This window comes from Tupaia chinensis, unplaced genomic scaffold (genome assembly GCF_000334495.1).
Source record: "Tupaia chinensis unplaced genomic scaffold, TupChi_1.0 Scaffold000173_1, whole genome shotgun sequence".
Classification (NCBI taxonomy): domain Eukaryota; kingdom Metazoa; phylum Chordata; class Mammalia; order Scandentia; family Tupaiidae; genus Tupaia; species Tupaia belangeri.
The window spans coordinates 1463481-1484505 of NW_006159648.1; the positions used below are offsets into that span (position 1 = coordinate 1463481).

At 37.6% G+C, this 21025-nt stretch overlaps 1 protein-coding gene across 10 annotated transcripts in view; it reads left to right on the plus strand.

The window, feature by feature from the left end:
* ADGRL3 (adhesion G protein-coupled receptor L3) overlaps positions 1-21025 on the plus strand; it is a 609531-nt gene that overhangs the window by 75899 nt on the left and 512607 nt on the right. For all 10 annotated transcript variants that reach the window (XM_006146256.3, XM_006146257.3, XM_014586938.2 and 7 more), the window contains one exon: positions 19228-19441. In XM_006146256.3, the coding sequence (XP_006146318.1) occupies positions 19228-19441 (214 nt within the window). The remainder of the gene's footprint in view (positions 1-19227; positions 19442-21025) is intronic.

Sequence of the window (21025 nt, forward strand, 5' to 3'; positions counted from 1 at the left end):
GCAGGAGAAGTCAGGTACCACATGGTAAACAGGGTTCAGCTCTCAGGCCTGGCCAGCTTGGAACAGTGGGCATGTACACAAAGGCCCAAGGTCTTTTGAGCTGGAGAACTGGCGGAGGGGGGTGATCAGACTTTGTAGAGGGCCCTCCCCTTTCTCTCTCTCACTCTCATTCTCACATGCATGTCATGGAAAAAAAATATATATATGTAAATACTTATACTGACCTACATTACAAAAAATCTATAAAAAGGCTATTAAATACACTGTGCTACAGATACGGGGAAGAAAGCATATTAAATGTGAGACGCTGTATAATATTCATCTTTATTATAGAATATTTACTAACGTTTATATGCTAGTTTTAAGAGAGATAAAGAGAGAAAAAGAGAAAGGCAAGCACCGTCCAAATGGTCTCTTGACACAAGCCCTCCCCAGATGTTCCCAGATAGCCAGGATCATGGACGTGCCTGATGTGTGTGGATCAGCCTGGGATTTGAACCACTGTCTTCCATATGGCTTCCAGCAGTGCAGAGTGTTGTGCTACTGCTGTGTCATCATGGCTGGGCCTTGATTTTAACAACCATTGGTCTCTCTTGAAAGTGAGTGAGATGTAGGGTAGAAAGCAATGCAACATTTTGGCCAAATAAGTGTACAAAATTCTATTTTGCATGTTAAGGACAATCTTATTTAGTGTAGGACACCATATCGACAATAATCAACATCAAACTAGGATTTTAGAAATACTAGATGATAGCCAAATGGTCAGTTAATATGAAAACAGATGATCGACAGACTATAATTAAAGTTCAATTGAATAAATCCAGTAGAGTTTGAAAGGAAGACATGTCAGTTTAGCAAATTACTTTGAATTCACATGTTTCTATTGATGTTTCTTGGACCTGGGAAATATTTCTAGGCATTAAAAGGATTCTGTCATTAAAAACAAGTTTTGTGGGCCAGCAGGTGGTATGGAGATTAAATCAGATAGATCCTACATGGCTAACAGTGCAGTTTGAGTCCCAACCCAGTGGCTTGAGAAAACACACTGGATGCTTGTACACAGGTGCCCAGAATCCTGAGAGGAGTATGGGGCAAAAGGGGTTGTGGTGTGACCATCCTTCCTGGGGTGGTTTCTCACACCCTCTCTTTCTCGCTCTCTCTCTGGCAAGCACACACATCCCATAGCAAACTAACTAACTAAATTTATTGTACATATCCATAAGTAATAATTTGGGTGCTTATTGATACTTATATCTTTGCTCATATAAACTCTTTTAGAAAATAGAGAAACTGTCATTCATATTAGAATACCTTAGTATATTATTTATTATTGCTATTAAAAGGCCCTTATCTGTTGCTATTAAAGGTTGCAACCAACTTTTTGCAGCTGTTTTGTAATGCAATGTTCAGGAGAAGTCAGGTACCACATGGTAAACAGGGTTCAGCTCTCAGGCCTGGCCAGCTTGGAACAGTGGGCATGTACACAAAGGCCCAAGGTCTTTTGAGCTGGAGAACTGGCGGAGGGGGGTGATCAGACTTTGTAGAGGGCCCTCCCCTTTCTCTCTCTCACTCTCATTCTCACATGCATGTCATGGAAAAAAAATATATATATGTAAATACTTATACTGACCTACATTACAAAAAATCTATAAAAAGGCTATTAAATACACTGTGCTACAGATACGGGGAAGAAAGCATATTAAATGTGAGACGCTGTATAATATTCATCTTTATTATAGAATATTTACTAACGTTTATATGCTAGTTTTAAGAGAGATAAAGAGAGAAAAAGAGAAAGGCAAGCACCGTCCAAATGGTCTCTTGACACAAGCCCTCCCCAGATGTTCCCAGATAGCCAGGATCATGGACGTGCCTGATGTGTGTGGATCAGCCTGGGATTTGAACCACTGTCTTCCATATGGCTTCCAGCAGTGCAGAGTGTTGTGCTACTGCTGTGTCATCATGGCTGGGCCTTGATTTTAACAACCATTGGTCTCTCTTGAAAGTGAGTGAGATGTAGGGTAGAAAGCAATGCAACATTTTGGCCAAATAAGTGTACAAAATTCTATTTTGCATGTTAAGGACAATCTTATTTAGTGTAGGACACCATATCGACAATAATCAACATCAAACTAGGATTTTAGAAATACTAGATGATAGCCAAATGGTCAGTTAATATGAAAACAGATGATCGACAGACTATAATTAAAGTTCAATTGAATAAATCCAGTAGAGTTTGAAAGGAAGACATGTCAGTTTAGCAAATTACTTTGAATTCACATGTTTCTATTGATGTTTCTTGGACCTGGGAAATATTTCTAGGCATTAAAAGGATTCTGTCATTAAAAACAAGTTTTGTGGGCCAGCAGGTGGTATGGAGATTAAATCAGATAGATCCTACATGGCTAACAGTGCAGTTTGAGTCCCAACCCAGTGGCTTGAGAAAACACACTGGATGCTTGTACACAGGTGCCCAGAATCCTGAGAGGAGTATGGGGCAAAAGGGGTTGTGGTGTGACCATCCTTCCTGGGGTGGTTTCTCACACCCTCTCTTTCTCGCTCTCTCTCTGGCAAGCACACACATCCCATAGCAAACTAACTAACTAAATTTATTGTACATATCCATAAGTAATAATTTGGGTGCTTATTGATACTTATATCTTTGCTCATATAAACTCTTTTAGAAAATAGAGAAACTGTCATTCATATTAGAATACCTTAGTATATTATTTATTATTGCTATTAAAAGGCCCTTATCTGTTGCTATTAAAGGTTGCAACCAACTTTTTGCAGCTGTTTTCTCAATATTTGTTTCATTTAACACCAACTAAAACTACAAAAATCTTATCTTTACAAATGTCAGTTGATTTTTGTTTTACCATCTCTGAATATTCTTGCAACATGATATGGTTTTATTGAAGTGGGAAAGATTTATTTTTCCTTTTTCTCGTATGAATCACAGAAAGCCATTTGTGAATTTAATCATCCTTTCTGCTATTCTGTTCAATAATTTATGGATTCAAGTAAATGTCTGTTTTTGATAATGTTTTCAGCTTCCTCTACTGAGAGTTCTAGCAAGACTTAATGAGATAATTCATTTTCAATAATATGAGAAAATAATGCTTTAAGAGATTTTAAACTTGTGTCTTAGTCATCTAAAAAACTCTGTTTTTGAAAATCATTTTGGTCACTCCCATTTTCCTAGGTAAAACAGACACAGACATGGAGTTTACATCAGCTGTTGATGAAGCTATGTTATTTGGCCTCATCGTACCAATTACTGTATTGTTTCCCATCATCGTTCTTGTGCATATTTGGGGATTATTATTTGTTTGGCTAGTATTTCTTTAAAGACAAAGTCTCGCCCTGTAACCATCCTCTTCAGCCTTCCAGCTGAGACTAAGGTGCATGTCACCATGCCCAGCTCAGTTTTAGGTTTTGCTTCCTTGTTCAGGGCAGCCTCAACCTTATGATTCTCCTGCCTCAGGCTTCCTAAATTGCTGGGATTACAACCATATGCATCCATGCCTGACCTTTACCATGGCCTGGGACATTCATGTTGTCTCAGCTTTAGCTAATCCCTAATTTTTAAAATATTTATCCCCTGGAGCCAACCCCATAGCTCAGTGGTCCAGAATCCACACGGCTGGCTATAATTCAAATCTAGCTTCAATGGCTTAAGAAACACACCTGAAGTTGTGTGTATGCCCCAAATCCCTACAGAATGGAGAAATGGAGAACAGATTGTGGTATTAATGGTGTATGTGCTTCCTTTCCCATGGTTATTTTTTGCCTCTCCATACTTAAAATTCTGTAAATTAGTGAGACAAGGTTTTATTGACATTGGATACCCACCACCATGAACTGCATCTAGCACGTAATTAGTACTCAGTTTTTATTTGTTGAATAAATAATCACCGAGATGAAGGGATGATCTCTTTTTTTCCCCCCTTCCCCATAGGGCCTGTGGGTTTGTGAGAGAGAGACAGAGGAAAAGTGAGAAATCACTCTCAGGGATGACCATCCACAGTCCCTTCTCCTCCATTCTCCTCTCAGGAATTTTGGGTATGCACACATATGTGCCTGGCATGGCTTTTAAGCTGCCAGTTTGGAACTCCAGCTGCAGTCAGCCATGTGGGAAGCCAGTGCCTTAACACCTGCTGGCTCTGAAGGGGATAGCTTGATCATCTAGGGATGTCAAAATTTGTATTTCTCAGCCACCACCTCAAATATTAATTTTTCTTACACAATTTATTTTTACGTTTAATCAATTTAGGAAACATTAGTGTTGCTATTGGTAACTTATTTTAATCTGTTTCTAAAAATCTTGGCTGTGTAGCACCGAAAATGTATCATATAAAGATTTTCCTATTAATTTTTTTTGACATTGGGAAGGGAGTTTTACTGACCTCAGTGATACATTTTGTGGTTGAGCTGGGCAAATGCGAGAGTGCTTCACACGCCCTGTGTCATTTCATGACAGTCTCCCACATGTTCAATAGTACATACTTGTTTCCTATGATTTTTTTTAAACGCACTTTTTGAAATCAGTTCATCCGGTTTTAAAACCTTAAAGTTGTGAGCTGTGTTTTCTGCCCTTTAGAATATTTGTGCTGTTGTTACTGCTGTTAGAGAAAAAAGGCATCTGTTAATTGAATGTGAGTCTGACGGCTTTTCTACAAAGCTCAGGAGAGGTGAGGTTTCCTTGTTAAACTAGCTGAACAGATTTCGTTGTCACTGGAACCGTTTTCTCCAGTGTCCAGAATTAGCCAGTGTACACTGGTGGCCTTTTTAGTTTTAGAGATATTTTCCCCCCTTTTGAGATGGATAGTTTCGTTTTGGCTAGTTTCTCCCTAACTCTGATTTTTTACTTTCTACTCTGAAGAGATCATCAGGACTTATCAGTGCTTCTGAAAAAACTGATAATCTGGCTACTTCTCCTGTCCCACATTTCTCCACTTGGCCAACATCTGGGCTCTCGCAGGTTGAGAGATTGGGTTGGTTTCGTACGTTCCTTAATTACTGATACCCCTAAATAGAGCTTCACTATCCTCAACAAAGAAACAAAAATCAGGATCGCATGTAGCATTTAGTGTGTAGTCAGCTTCTTAGTGAAAACATATTTGTTTGAAAACTTTGCTAATAAAAGTTTCACTGGGAATAAAATGAATAAGCATTTGATTTAGTAAGCAGCCTGGTCAATTCACAGACACTTCTTAGGAATATATTCTCGTGGAATGAATGTCAGCATTAAGCTGCTCTAAACAAGGGATAGGAAGCTCTAGTTAGGAGACATAACAGTGCGGAAATACAGATTTGGTCAGTCTCTGTATGGTTAGGCTTATTGTTCTAATCTCAGGTGGATTACATAGACAGTAGCAGTTCGGCACTGGGTGGGTGAGTAAAGAGGCATGTTTTCCATGTTAAGCCACTGCAAAGCTTGTGGATAAAGGATTTATAAACACTGCTGGATATGTTTTTCATTGTTGAAGGTATTACCTAAAGGGTTATAACAAGGACTCTACTGCGGAAGATTTATGCTGCTGAAAGAAATGCTTTAGCTGTACTTCCCTTAAGGACAAAATAAAAAACTACATGCAGTTGAAAGCTCTTTATTCTTTCCTGTGTGTGTGTGTTGGGGAAGGGGCAAGAAAGAGGGAGGTGGGTAGGAAGGTGACGGGTTTTGCTTGTGCATTTCTAAATGTCATGCTCCATGCGATAGAGCATTTATTTGCTGTTTGGTTCTTTCCTTCAAAATTAACATTGTGGTGGCTTTACCTGTGACCACTATTCAGTTAAAACTTATGTTTATCCTTCCCTAAATTTCCTATACTCTCTTTCTGTTAAATTACATATGATTATGGGCTGGGAGGTGGCATGGTGGCTAAAGACACTGGATTCCCACATGGCCAACCATGGTTTGAGTCCTGGACCTGGCGGCTTGCTTTTTCACTTTCTCTCTCTCTCTCTCTCCCTCTCCCCCTCCCTTCCTCCCTTCCCTCTCTGATCAAATTGAGATAAATAAGTAAATAAGTGTAAGTTAAATAAAATATTTGAAAACAAACAAACAAACAAACAAAACATATGATTGGGACCAGCAGTTGGCGTAATGGCTATGTCGCTGGACTCCCACATAGTCAACCGCACTTCAATTCCCAGACCCGGTGGCTTAAACTCATGCCACACCCGGTGCATGTGCATACATGCCTAAGATCCTGAGAGGAGAATGGAGGAGAAGGGATTGTGGCGTGGCCATCCCCCCCCGGGGGGGTGGGTGTGATTTCTTGCTTTCTGTCTCTATATTTGTTTGAAAACTTTGCTAATAAAAGTTTCACTGGGAATAAAATGAATAAGCATTTGATTTAGTAAGCAGCCTGGTCAATTCACAGACACTTCTTAGGAATATATTCTCGTGGAATGAATGTCAGCATTAAGCTGCTCTAAACAAGGGATAGGAAGCTCTAGTTAGGAGACATAACAGTGCGGAAATACAGATTTGGTCAGTCTCTGTATGGTTAGGCTTATTGTTCTAATCTCAGGTGGATTACATAGACAGTAGCAGTTCGGCACTGGGTGGGTGAGTAAAGAGGCATGTTTTCCATGTTAAGCCACTGCAAAGCTTGTGGATAAAGGATTTATAAACACTGCTGGATATGTTTTTCATTGTTGAAGGTATTACCTAAAGGGTTATAACAAGGACTCTACTGCGGAAGATTTATGCTGCTGAAAGAAATGCTTTAGCTGTACTTCCCTTAAGGACAAAATAAAAAACTACATGCAGTTGAAAGCTCTTTATTCTTTCCTGTGTGTGTGTGTTGGGGAAGGGGCAAGAAAGAGGGAGGTGGGTAGGAAGGTGACGGGTTTTGCTTGTGCATTTCTAAATGTCATGCTCCATGCGATAGAGCATTTATTTGCTGTTTGGTTCTTTCCTTCAAAATTAACATTGTGGTGGCTTTACCTGTGACCACTATTCAGTTAAAACTTATGTTTATCCTTCCCTAAATTTCCTATACTCTCTTTCTGTTAAATTACATATGATTATGGGCTGGGAGGTGGCATGGTGGCTAAAGACACTGGATTCCCACATGGCCAACCATGGTTTGAGTCCTGGACCTGGCGGCTTGCTTTTTCACTTTCTCTCTCTCTCTCTCTCTCCCTCTCCCCCTCCCTTCCTCCCTTCCCTCTCTGATCAAATTGAGATAAATAAGTAAATAAGTGTAAGTTAAATAAAATATTTGAAAACAAACAAACAAACAAACAAAACATATGATTGGGACCAGCAGTTGGCGTAATGGCTATGTCGCTGGACTCCCACATAGTCAACCGCACTTCAATTCCCAGACCCGGTGGCTTAAACTCATGCCACACCCGGTGCATGTGCATACATGCCTAAGATCCTGAGAGGAGAATGGAGGAGAAGGGATTGTGGCGTGGCCATCCCCCCCCGGGGGGGGGGGTGTGATTTCTTGCTTTCTGTCTCTCTGTCTCTCTTTATCTTTCTGGCAAGTGCACATGCCCTATAGCAAAAACCTCTAAAAAAAAAATACATATGATTACAAATTTCCTTGGTTTCCTCATAAAAATAGCATGAACTTTAAATTAGTTGATTTGCAGTGAAGAAAATTATGTTTTTGTGTGCTGCTACAAAAGTAGAATGACTACATTTGAGAACAAATGTCACAATTAAAAAAATTAAAATGGTGATTTTTCATCTTACTACAGTAGGTTTTTAGACAAAGAAAATCTTCATATTAATTTTTATTCTCTAATATCAGAGCATTAAGAAAATATGAAAATTCTGACAATGAGTATAATAGTACTCTATTATAATGGTTTTATGTTGCTTAAAAAAATCCTTACCAGACACGATAAATGGAATAGCTACCTTGAATTTCATATTCAGGAATTATATTTCACTGCCCTAAAGAAATGGAAATTTATAAATTGTACATCACTGATTATCAGTATGCATCTTGCCTTTTGTATCTTTCTTGAAAGAAGTCTCCTTCTGCTGTTTATCCATCTGTGCAACCCCCAAGGGAGTTGTTGCTGCTTTTCTCTAGGACTTTTTAGTTCTTGCCTCTGGTTCTTACCTCCTTGTCTAAGCCATAGTTTCCTGGAGTGGAAAATGGGGATAATATTGCCAAGCTTTTGTTGTTAGCAGATTGAAATAAAGTGATACTTTTTAAGTACTGGCACAAACAAACAAACAAACAAAAATCCACTCAGTAAATGCTGGCAATTTTATCATTGTTGTGTTACCCTAAAGAACTCATTACAGTTTCTTTCTCATTCATTCCAAGACTCCTTCGTTTTTTACTCTAAACTGTTACTAATACATCGACTGATGATTTATAATTTAATTATAATGCTGTTCTAGTACTGTCTTGTGTCTTATATTGTCATCCTTTTCCTTAAGTAATTTGGACTCCATCTTTTTTTTTTTTTTTTTAGAGAGATTTTTGCTATAGGGCATATGCGCTCGCCAGACAGACAGACAGACAGAAAGCGAGAAATCAAACCCCCCCCCCCCCCGGGGGAATGGCCATGCCGCAGTCCCTTCTCCTCTAGTCTCCTCTTGGGATCTTGGGCACGCATGCACATGCGCCCGGCGTGAGTTTTAAACCACCGGGTCTAGGACGCGAACTGCGGTCAACTACATGGGAGTCCAGCGACATAGCCATTACGCTAACTGCTGGTCCCAGTATTCTGACCTTGACTTTGACTCTCACTGATTTGACTCCTGTTGAGTTTGGCTCCTAACTCCCACGGAGCACATTTTTCCTTGCTCAGGCTTTCTGCTGGGAATATTTTACTATCCCCTCTCCTATATCTGCATATTATTTCATCTTTGAGGGCGATCTCAAGTTTGCTTCCTTCAAGCAATCTTTTCTAAGCACCCTAAAACATGTTGATTACTTATTTTTTCTAATTCGTTTTAAAAAATTTATGATTATTATTTCACATTCAGTCACAGTGTATCATTACAGCATACCAAATCATCCTTCCATCCTGAATACACTGTTTTCAGTTACCATACACATTATCGTCAATAGAAAATTTTCGGTTTTTTGTGTTCCTTAAATATTTTGCTTCTTTCTTTAACCCCCTCGATTCCCTCCCTGTCACCCTCCCCCGTTTCCTGCCCTCCTCCCACACTGTCTCTGGTATCCACAGTTGCTCAGCATGCCTTTATACGGTCCAGTCTTTCCGTTTCTGCCGTAGAGTGCAGACATTTATTATATATTGAGTAGGGATGTACAATGCCTCTCTTTCATAGTCTGCCTTGTTGCTGTTAGCAGTAAATCCTCCATATTCATCCAATTTCTATGAAGTACTAGGGTCTCATTTTTTTATAACTGAGTAGTATTCCATAGTCTTCTAATTCGAAAAGTCCTTTTCATCTCTTGCACATAATTCATTGTGCTTTATGATGTTCTAAGCCTCGCATGGACAGTTATGAATTCTACAACTCTAAACTTTTTCAGTCCCAGGTAACAGAGAGATTCTCTATTTCTGTATTCTGAGTCCTTTGTCGATCTCTCCTATCCTCCTCTGAACTTTCTAACATCTGGTCTTATTATGTAGTAATCTTTTGGTTTTAGTAATTATGAATATATTCTCTTGTCTTTTGGGACTTTGCCACACTCAAATGAGTTTTGGTCATTTCCTTGATTTCATGAGATAATTACAAAACTACTTCTGCAGAATTCAAGGAATTCCATTTTGTATAAGCCCATTCCTACACCTGAAGTAATACCTAACATGGAGGGCGACGTTAGAAATACCCATATCTTACGTTTAATAACTCCTAGTAGCCATATTACAGGTGATCAGTATGCATGTAGAATTAAATTGGTGGGTCAGTCCCATAGCATAGTGGTTAAGGGAGCCAGATGGTGAACCACAGTTTGATTTCCACCCCAGCAGCTTAATAAACACCCCTAGTACATGTGTGTACATGACCCAAACCCCAACAATATAGAGAAATCCAGAAGGGATTACAGAGTGACCATGCCTACTTGGAGTTTCTGTCTCCTCCCCCACCCCCTGCCTCCAGCCCAGTCTCTTTCTGGCCACATGCCCTGTGGAATTAAAAAAAAATTAATTGTACATTTATAAAAAAATGCCTTTAAAAAATACCTTTGGTGTTACATTATTCATTTTACTAGACTATTATTTATTTCAAGTATATAATTTTTAATTTATTCACTTTGGGGTCAGTATGCATTTGTATGCACAGTGGTTTAGACAGGGGTTCTCTAGTCACAATATTTTTGTATATATTTTTCACATTTTATTTATTCACAGAAGATCTTAATTAATCCAAATACTTTAGATAGCAAGTGCAGCTGATATATACAAATTCATGAACACAAGTCTGACTTTAGGCATAAAACCCAGTGAGCAGAATTATCATACTATAACATAGCACCTAGCTGTGGCTATGTAGCTTACTGCAGTCATTGAATAGATATTTGATTATATTTTATATACTTTTAATGTCAAGAAAAGCTATTTTACCTTTAATAAATCAAAATAAAAAAATGTTAAAATGCTAATTCAATTAATGTTCTTATTGGGCTTTGTGCAAATAACAGACCAAAATGAGAAAATTTTATATATATATATATATATATATATATATATATATATATATATATATATATATATATATATATATAAAATTTTCTCATTTTGGTCTGTTATTTGCACAAAGCCCAATAAGAACATTAATTGAATTAGCATTTCCAATTTCTGATACTAGGCAACAGGTATTATTGAACTTATTAAAATAGTCATTCTGTCACTAAATAAGAATATACCCAAATATTTTACAGTTCCAGAGGGGTCAGGAAGGGAGAAAAATTTATATTTCAATTAAAAAAAAATTGACAAATTGCTGAACCTATCAGCAGCTCAAAAGAAGAAAAAAATCCTTAATTCCAGAAAACACAGCATAGAAGAAAATCAGTAATATTTTAGTCAAAAGTCTTAAAATTCTATTTCACCAGTTCATTCTCATGTAATTCATCTCTCTGCTGTTGAATTTGCAGTTTTCTGTTGCATTTGTGCCCTGTAGCAAAAATCTCTCCTTTACAAAAGAAATTTTATATTTCATAATTATAATGTGGAAAATGGTTTCTTCCTTTTTTTATTTTTTGAGAGAGAGATTTTTGCTGTAGGGTATGTACATTCGCTGAAGAGATAGAGACAGATAATGAGAAATCACGCCCCTGGGGGAGGATGGTCACAGTGCAGTTCCTAATCACATTCTCCTCTTGGGATTTTGGGCATGCACACACACGTGCCAGGGGTGAGTTTCAAGCCTCTGGGTCTGGGACTTGAGTTGCCGTTGGCCACGTAGGAGTCCAGAGACGTAACTATTACGCCATCTACTGTTCCTCAAAACACAGTTTTATTAAATGTTGAGACCCTATAGCAACTAGATATAAATTCATATACTGAAAACATTGTTGCATTTTTAAGCAATCTTCGTGTGGACAATTTCATTTGAAAAGGACAGCTTTGTATATGTGTTTTCACAAAGTGTGATTAATTTTACCCTCATGCTGAACCTCCGTAAGTCAAAAGTATATCTAAACAGAGTTTTATGAGGTTCCACTCATTAGAACTTTTCTCCTGTAATTTCAGAAATTTTATATTAAACCATCTAAATTTCATGCTTTTCTTTTTGACCTCAGAACATAATTGCCTCTGGTTATTCTTTCAGGGTGTCAGTTTTAATTGGCGCTGTGTTACACATAATTAAATTCTAAAATATCATTTAAATTGTACATATTCTTAGTTGAATTAGGTTTGTTGAAATTCAGTGTATTCAAGGTTTACAGACGATGGGTTGATTGTTTCATTGGGTTTCCAATGTGATATTCACTGCCAAGTATTTTGAACTAGATTTTCAGAGCACATTTTTGGAAATGTAGATAAATGTGTTGGCATGTAAAATGGCACAGAGAAAATACACGTCTTTAAAAAAATTATGTCAAAGGCTCTGCTGAAACTTAAAGTTGGTAATATTTGCTCTTTGGCAACATTTGAGTCATGAAGTGTTTCTCAAGGCATTGCCAAGAAGTAGAAACATGCTTCTTTCCATATTGTAAGTGCCCCTGTCCATAATTAACAAACTCCTTTAGAGTCATTAGCCTTGACTTACAAACGGTTTAATTAGCTTCTTCCTCATAAGGAACCAAATCTGTGCCATTTTTATATTTTAATTTTCAGCGATGCCTTTCTTTTTTCCCTTTTATGGCCATTAAGGTGCAGGGGGGAATTTTATATATATATATATATGCATATGTATATAAAACAGACCGAAATAATAGCCTAGTTGCTTCCTAAGCAAAGGGATGGTAATATTAGTGGTAAACTACTGTCTATGTAGATTATTCATAATATTTTTCTTTCATTCATTTGATATGTCTTAAGTATCTGTCCATCAGTTTCAACATTAGCTCTTTGAACAAGCTTTCCTACTTGGTTCTGGGCTGTATTGTGTAGCCAACAAGTTGGCTTAAAACAATGAACATTTCCATTTCACAGTTTCTTTTTTCTTTTTTTTTTTTTTTTTTGAGAGGTTTTTGCTTTAGGGCACATGTGCTTGCCTGAAGGACCCAGAAGGACAGAGAGAGACAGAGATACCGAAAGTGAGAAATCATCCTCCAGGGGGGATGGTCATACCACAATCCCTTCTCGTCCACTCTCCTCTCAGATCTTGGGCACACATGCACACGTGCTTGGTGTGAGTTTAAGCTACCAGATCTGGGACTCCAACCATGGTTCACTACGTGGGAGTCCAGCAACATAGTGATTACACCAACTGCTCACCCCTCTTTCACAGTTTCTGTGTGTTAGGAATCCAGAAGCAGTTGGTAGCGGCTCAGTGTCTCTCTCAGGATTGCAGGTATGCCAAGGCAATCTGGAGGGGGAGGATCAGCCTTCAAGGTGCCTCCATGCCTTGCAAGTTCCTCCTGGCTGTCAGCAGGGGGCCTCAGTTCCCTGCTCTCAGGATCTCTCCACATATCTGCTTGGGGGGCCTCTCAAAATATGGCAGCTGCCTTTGCACACACAAAGCTAGTGATTCAAAAGAAGGCTGAAGCCACTATGTCTTTTTAAGGAACTATTCTCAGAAATCATACAGTCATTTCTACCATACTGTGTGTATTAGAAGGGGATCATTGTGTAACCTCCAGTGAAGGGAGAAGAGAGAAACAGAGGAGTATCTAAGAATCTTGAACATTCTTTAACACTGCCACACGGACCTCTTTAAAAAACACCTGTCCTCTTTCTCTAGGGTAGTTTACCTTTTTCTATGGTTTTAAGTACTACCTCATAAGGCTAGAATTTGTAAAGATTTCTCTTCTGAGTCATAGTCCTATATATGAAAACTTCCTACCAGGTTTTCCACATGGAAATACAACCATTTGCTTATGCCCAAAACCTAGTAGCCACCTCCTTTACTGTTCATGTTCAGTCAATCCTCAGATCAATAATTTTTTGGTTCCTAAACATAGATGAAGTATGTTTTTTGTCACTACTGATTTAAAGCAGCCAGCTTCTGTTTGCTGCTACAAAATAGCCTCCTAATGTGCATTGCTTATCCATTCTTTTTTTAAAAATTCTCTAGTACCCTTCTTTTAAACAAATAATATTTGAAGTAAACAAAGTGTGAAGAGAAGGAAATAGAAGACAAATGCAAATGTAAGCTGTTTGGTGATGTTTTTATTATCCTAACAAACAGACAAATAGAACAGGCTGGAGATTTCATTCTCCGCTGTACAGAAATTAGACTGCAGTCATTATTTGCCCAAATCTCTGAACATGCAGATTACTCCATGAAGAACTCAGATTCAAACAGGACATTGCAGGCTTGGGCCTGGGGAGAGAGAGAGATTGATTGATCTGTCATGTAACTAAAGTTCCTTTCTCCATGGGGTAATGGCAGGTATTGGGTCGTCACGAAAGTCATGACATACTTTGCTGTTTTGCTTGCAAAACTGAGTTATGACTTGTCTGAGCACCCAATAGTTTAGTTCATAAAGTCAAATGCTTCAGATGGATATGCAGTGCCCTCCTGTGTGCTATAGTTCTCCGAACACTGAGTAGCATTGTCCTTCAAGTTTTCAGTGACTGCAAATGTCCCAGCTTTCCTGTTCATCCTCCTCTTTCACCTTATTGACACTCCCTGTTACCCTATTATTGGGGTTTTAGTCTGTATGCTGTTCCTGAATTCTTGACTCCTGGATCAAACTGAGTGTTGAAGACTTCCAGGTGTTATCCTGACACATTAAATTTAACAGATGTTACACTTAACTTTATTGATTGACTGCTTGCTTCTTAGTCTGTGTTTAGTCTTTTATTCTTACTGGTATTTTTGGTTGTACAATACTATGTCTCAAGTAACACCTCTTTCCTTGAAAGTTCCCCTCTAATGCCCCAGGGTTATCCTGGCAAGTCTAAGACTCTTGTTCTTGGGATCTGGGAGGAATCATTTGATTCTTGTTTGGTTACCAACTTCTAAACCTGACTTCCCATTCCTAGACTTGTATATTTAGTTATCATTACCTACAAGTTCACCACAGACTTAGAACATAGTGAGTCAAAAACATCATCATCAGGTTTAACAGCGGGGGAGAGCACCCAGGGGAAATAGAAAAATAAAAGCATTCCCCAGTAGAGTGACTCCTTTCAGAATTAGAGGAAAAAATGAGTGATTTCTGCTCAAACAACTGAGCAAGAACAGGAACTAATCATTTTATTTTTATTTATTTATTTATTTTATGGAGAGGTTTTTACTATAGGGCACATGCGCTCGCCAGAAAGACGGAGAGAGACAGAGAGACAGAAAATGAGAAATTACCCCTTAGGGGGAATGACCATGCCTCAATCCCTTCTCCTCCTTTCTCTTCTCGGGATCTTGGACACACACACACACGTGTGTCTGGCGTGAGTTTAAGCCACTGGGTTCGGAACTCGAACTGTGGTCAACTACCTGGGAGTCCATCAACATAACCATTATGCTAACTGCAGGCCCCATTAATAATTTTATTATATGGTATGTGTTTTTCCTTATTGCCTTATAGTTAATTCATTGCCAAGAGCTCTTTATACTAAGCATGTGTTTGTCATGACATCTGGGGACTTACTGAGATTCCGGCCCTGCCCCTTTAGTCAGTCCCATGGTCAGTAAGTAGCTCCACAGTGCAGCCTCCTAAAATACCAGGTTTATGAAACCGTTCAACCACTGGTTATTGCACACCTAGCAGGTGTTCTTTGTTATAGCAGACTGCCTCATAGGATAAAAGTGCGAAGGCCCTGAAGAAGATACGTGTATGCCTTCTTTGCTCCAAGTTATTTTTGCCATGGCAACCTGACAATGCCCAATGCAGTATTACCTGGTACAATATGCAGATGGCCTATCCTGTGTCAGAATGGTTGACATTTTTGAGCACTAAATGGTGAAAACAAAACAAAGCCCAAAACTTAAAACTATTTGTTTCTTTAGACTTTTGTTGCTGATTAAAACATTTAGCAATGTAATTAAAAGTACTTTAAATAGCTAATTAGATAATGTTGTAGAGTGGTTTCCAGTAATACATTTCCTTTAAACAAAGCATCTATCATTCACAGAGTATAATTTGTCACTAAGTTACTGATACAAATGCAATTATAGGGTAAATGGAAGAAAAGATCTACAAATCAACTCTGATTCTCTGTGAAAATTGCTGTGTCCATAACTTTTGAATCATTCTTCTAGGTCCGAAAGTGATGCAAAATTTGGGCCTACACATTTTCGTCGACTTTCCAACTGTCTAATGTCTGATTTTAAATCATATTTTTTGACAGTCAAGACCCACATTAAAACTATGTCAATGTTTTGACAAAACTGACTGATGAGTTTAATCAACCAAATTGTCCACTTAAGTCAAACAAATGTTTTGGCAGTATGATTTGCTTATTTGTTGGTTCTTTGTTAAATTAACTTGTTTTTGTTATTTAATTGACTGGTTAACTCCAAATAATTTAGCCAGATGAATTTAATGTTTAGAAGCAGTTTCAATGTGATTAAAAAATATTTATATACTAAAGTTAAACAATTTGTTTCTTAACGAATGTGCAAAACTTGGGGGAAATTATTATTTTAAGAACTTTTTCTGAAAACAAAACAAGAACATGTATATGATTTATTTCAAACTAACAGAAAACATAAAACTAGATTCCTTAGAGTATTTTCACTCATTGAATCATGATTCCATTATTTAAAAACGTAAATACATTAAGTGCCTTTATTCACACAAATGGAATCTAAGTATATAGGAGTTCATGTTTAAACAATCTTCCAATTTCTGAATGATAATGGTATTTTATTTTAAGAACAGTAGAAATGTACATTCAAAATTTCATTCTCTCTTTTGTGAGAAGACCATGACAGAATGTTGACATAGAAGAACCTAATTGTGTTAACCCTTTTTGATTATTGCTGTGATTGTGCTAGATTCTTCTGGGAGAGTAGATTTTGTGTGTGTGTGTGTGTGTGTGTGTGTGAACACATGGGGGAGGAGGACAGAGGACAAATAAGATGTTGAATACCACTAGAATGAAATTAACTGTGCATGCAGCTTGAGAAACTAAGCCAGTAAACGCTGTGGTCTAGTGGTCAAGGGAGCCAGATCCCACATTGCTGACTGTGGTTTGAATCTTGACCCTGGTGGCTTGAAAAACACGCCAGGTGTGTGTGTGTGTGTGTGTGTGTGTGTGTGTGTACATACCAAAAAGGGATTGCATGAAGACAGTGCCCCATTAGGGGTGCTTTCTCCCTTCCCCTCTGTCTCTAATGCACACATGAGCCTTCTGGCAAAATTACAAAGAAGTACAACTTTATGAATGAAGTATATTTTGCAGTTATAGTTTTCGTAAAATATTTTGGAAATGGGGTGAAAAATCATGTCCATCTTGACTGCGAAATGATAGATATGTTTCAGAAACCCAATTAGTATTTTCTGTTTAAAGTGAAAATGTCTATAATTATAAAATTTTCTCCCATACCTCCCATTTTTTTTTCTCTCTGTTTTTACCTTTCTTTTCCTTTCACATATCATCTTAGTAAGAAAGCCATAAGAAAAGTTACACATATTTATCTTTTTTTTTTTCTGAAGAGTTTTTGCTATAGGGTGTGTGTATTCACCAGAAAGGCAGAGAGAGACAGAAAGACAGAAAGCAAGAAATCACCACCAACACCCCCCCCCGCCCCCCCCAGGGGGATGGCCACGTCGCAATCCCTTCTCTCTGTTCTTCTTTCAGGATCTTGGACATGCACGCACACATGCCCAGCGTGAGTTTAAGCCACCGGGGCCAGAACTTGAACCATGGTTGACTACATGGGAGTCCAGCAACATAGACATTATGCCAACTGCTGGTCCCAGACATATTTATCATTAAAGAATATTTTTATAGGGGCCAGCTGGTGGTGTGGTGCTGAAGGGCACTGGACGCCCACACGGCTGGCCACAGTTCAAGTCCTGGACCTGGGGGCTTGCTTTCTCACTTTCCCTTTCTTGCTCACTCACTCTGTCCCTTTCTGTCAAATTAAAAGAAAAAAAAAGTAAATAAATAAAGTTAAATAAAAATAACTCTTTAAAAAAGCTTTTATGGGGACCTGCAGGTGGCATGGTTGTTAAGTGCTGGACTCCCACATGGCAAACCATGGTTCAAATTCTGGACTTGGTGGCTTGCTTTCTCACATTGTCTCTCTCGCTCTTTCTGTTGAGCACGTGTGTACTGTAGCATATTAAAAAAAAAGAAATCTTGATAACTAAATAAAATTCTTTATAGAAAAAGTTTTTATGTTTGTGAACATCAGTAATTTAATCAGCACAGATTTAAGCTATCATGAATATTTCTCTTTAACTGACTCTCTTATGTGGATGTCAACTTACCTGACAGTAAATCAAGTAAACACTTGATTTAGGGTTTTCATTGTGTTCTGTTTGTTTTTTACTATTGGGTGCATGTTCTTCCTGGAGAGAAAACAGTGAGCCCTTCCTAAATGACTCGGAACACAGAACCAATGAAATGAAATACAGCTATTGAAAATGAAGGGAACAGAGCCAGCAGGTGGTATGGAGGTTAAGGCAGCTGGATCCCACATAGTCGACTCCCCCTTTTTTTTTTTTTCATCTCAGACCCAAAAGCTTGAAAGTTGTGCTAGGCACATGTGCATGCATGCCCAAAATCCCAAGAGGAAAATGGAGAAGCGATTGCAGTGAATCATCTACTCCAGGGGCGATTTCTCACTTTTCCACTTTCCCTCTCCCTCTGTCTATATTTCTCTGTCTTTGGCAAGCACATGTACCCTACAGCAAAAAAAGAAAAAGAAAAAAAAAAGGAATCAGTATCCAGAAACAAAATTATTTCCATCAGGTATCATTAAGTTAATAAGTGAAATAATTCAAGGTATCAGATAAGATGTGTATTATGAAATTACCTGAGTAAGTTTTATCTGATAAAATAAAAAGCGAGGTGGAGGATATATATTATACTTTGTCTGTTTGTTTTGTATAGAAAATTCTAATACGAAGGTTTCCATATTGTTAAGTGTTTATCTCTTGACCATGGAAGAGTGTGGGAGAGAACTTGAGGAAAATTTAATGATTTTTCTCCATACAAATCTGTTTTTTTAAATAGAGAGCATGTGTTATTTCTATAATTAGCTCATCAGGTATACTAATTATGTTAATTATGACTTAAAACAATGAACTGGATTTGGAATTGACATAGACTACTTAAATAAGCATACTTAAACTATTTAAACTCAACAACAGTGCTTTTTTTTTTTTTTTTTGATGATTTTCTTAAAAAAGAAGGAAATAAACAAACACCCTGAGGTTTATCTGAGTATCTTACTCTATGAAATTGATAGTATTTGTATAGGCTCAATCTCACACACCAGAACGAAGTGTTAATATAGGAAATCTAGACTTTTTTTTTCTTTTTGCCATTTATAAGGAAAAAATGAGCTAGGTAAGATCTTAAAGAAATCAGTATTGCTAGATTTAAAAAAAAATCAAGTCATTGATGCGAAAAATTATTTCAGTTAAAATAACAAATATTAACAGCTGTATTCCTTGGCATTAATATACCTCAAAGCAAAGCAAACCATGCATGGCCAATATATGCAGTAAAGGTGACTTCTTCCTTCCTCTTCCGCAGCTTTCAGTCGCGCCCCAATTCCGATGGCGGTGGTCCGCAGAGAGCTGTCCTGTGAGAGCTACCCCATCGAGCTCCGCTGTCCGGGCACAGACGTCATCATGATTGAGAGTGCCAACTACGGCAGGACCGACGACAAAATCTGTGACTCCGACCCTGCTCAGATGGAGAACATCCGATGCTATCTGCCAGATGCCTATAAGATTATGTCTCAAAGGTACGGTCCTTCTGATATTCTTTCCTTTGCTCGTGTAATACAAACCTACCATAGGCACCTGTATGACTAAGTCAGCATAGAGAAAAAGAAAACGTATTGCCTATTTTGGAATAAGTTGAACTACTTTTGTAATATTGGACTATTCCCTATGACATCAAAATACTAATATTAGAAATTGCAAATAGCATAAGTTTATTATGTTACGGATTTAAACAAATTTATTTAGAAACTACTTAAGTAGTTTAATTGATCTGCTTGCTGTTATTATTAGTGTTTTCTTGAACTGAGTGTGTTAGAGGAGACACTGAATCTGTTACCCAGTTCCCAAAATCAGAATTTGTTATTTTCTCCAGAAATTACAGAACGTTTTTTTACTGCAAAAACAAATTTTGTAACAGCATAGACAAAAGAGAATAAATAAAAAATTAAGGTAATAGGTATTTTTATAACCACTAAATATATAGATGGCTAGTGATTAATAATTATTTGATTTGGAAAATAATGAAGTAATATTCCTCTGATAACTGATATAGTCAAAATAATTCAATATATTTAAACTATCTAAAATGTCATATTAAAAGAAGTTAAGGTAACATGTAATATCACTGGATAAGAAAAGCAATTCTCAATTTTAAAGAAACTTAAATAAGAATCCATACTATAAAAGGTTTAAATTACCTTGATAAATTTACTAAATGTTAAATCTCTTAAATATTTGTTCACTATGATCATACTTTCTTAGGAATCAATAGTGAAGTAACTTATTTACTATAAGCCTTCATTTTTTTCTATATACTCACAAAATAATTTTAAATAATCAACAAGTGATAAGATTTTTCTTTATTTTTTTATTTCATTTTCTTTTATACATTCCATCACATTATTTAGCTTACAAAATGAATGTTTCAACAGGTGAACATTTCTCCCTAGTACAATTGATAAAACTATGAAATATCTTCAACAGATAATACCACGTTTCTTTGTGCGATTAATGGTTTGCCTCCCTATTTTTCTTCTAAGTGTCCTTCCTCAGACCCTCCTCTTTCATGCACACTATATCTGGTATTTGCGTCCATATACTGTGTTTCTATATCCTTTAGTCAATCAGTTTCAGTCATAGAGTGCAGACGCTCGGTATATATTAAGTGGGGACATACAGTGCCTCTCCTTCATAGCCTGGCTTGCTTCACTCAGCAGTAAATCTTCCGTATTCATCCACTTCCTGTCAAAAGCCAGGGGTTTTTTTTATGGCTAAATAGTATTCCATAGAATATATGTGCCACAGTTTTTCTATCCATTCATCTGTTCGTGGGCATTTGGGTTGTTTCCAGGACTTAGCAATTGTGAATAGTGCTGCAATAAATATCAATGTGCTAGTACTTTTCCAATAAATTGTTCTTCCGTCCTTTGGGTAGATACCAAGGAGTGGGATTGCTGGATCATATGGTAGTTTTATTTGTAGATTTTTGAAGAATCTCTAAATTGTTCTCCACAGTGGCTGGACCAATTTACATTCCCACCAGCAGTGTAAGAGAGTTCCCCTTTCACCACACCCCTGCCAGCACTTATCATTTTTTGTTTTTT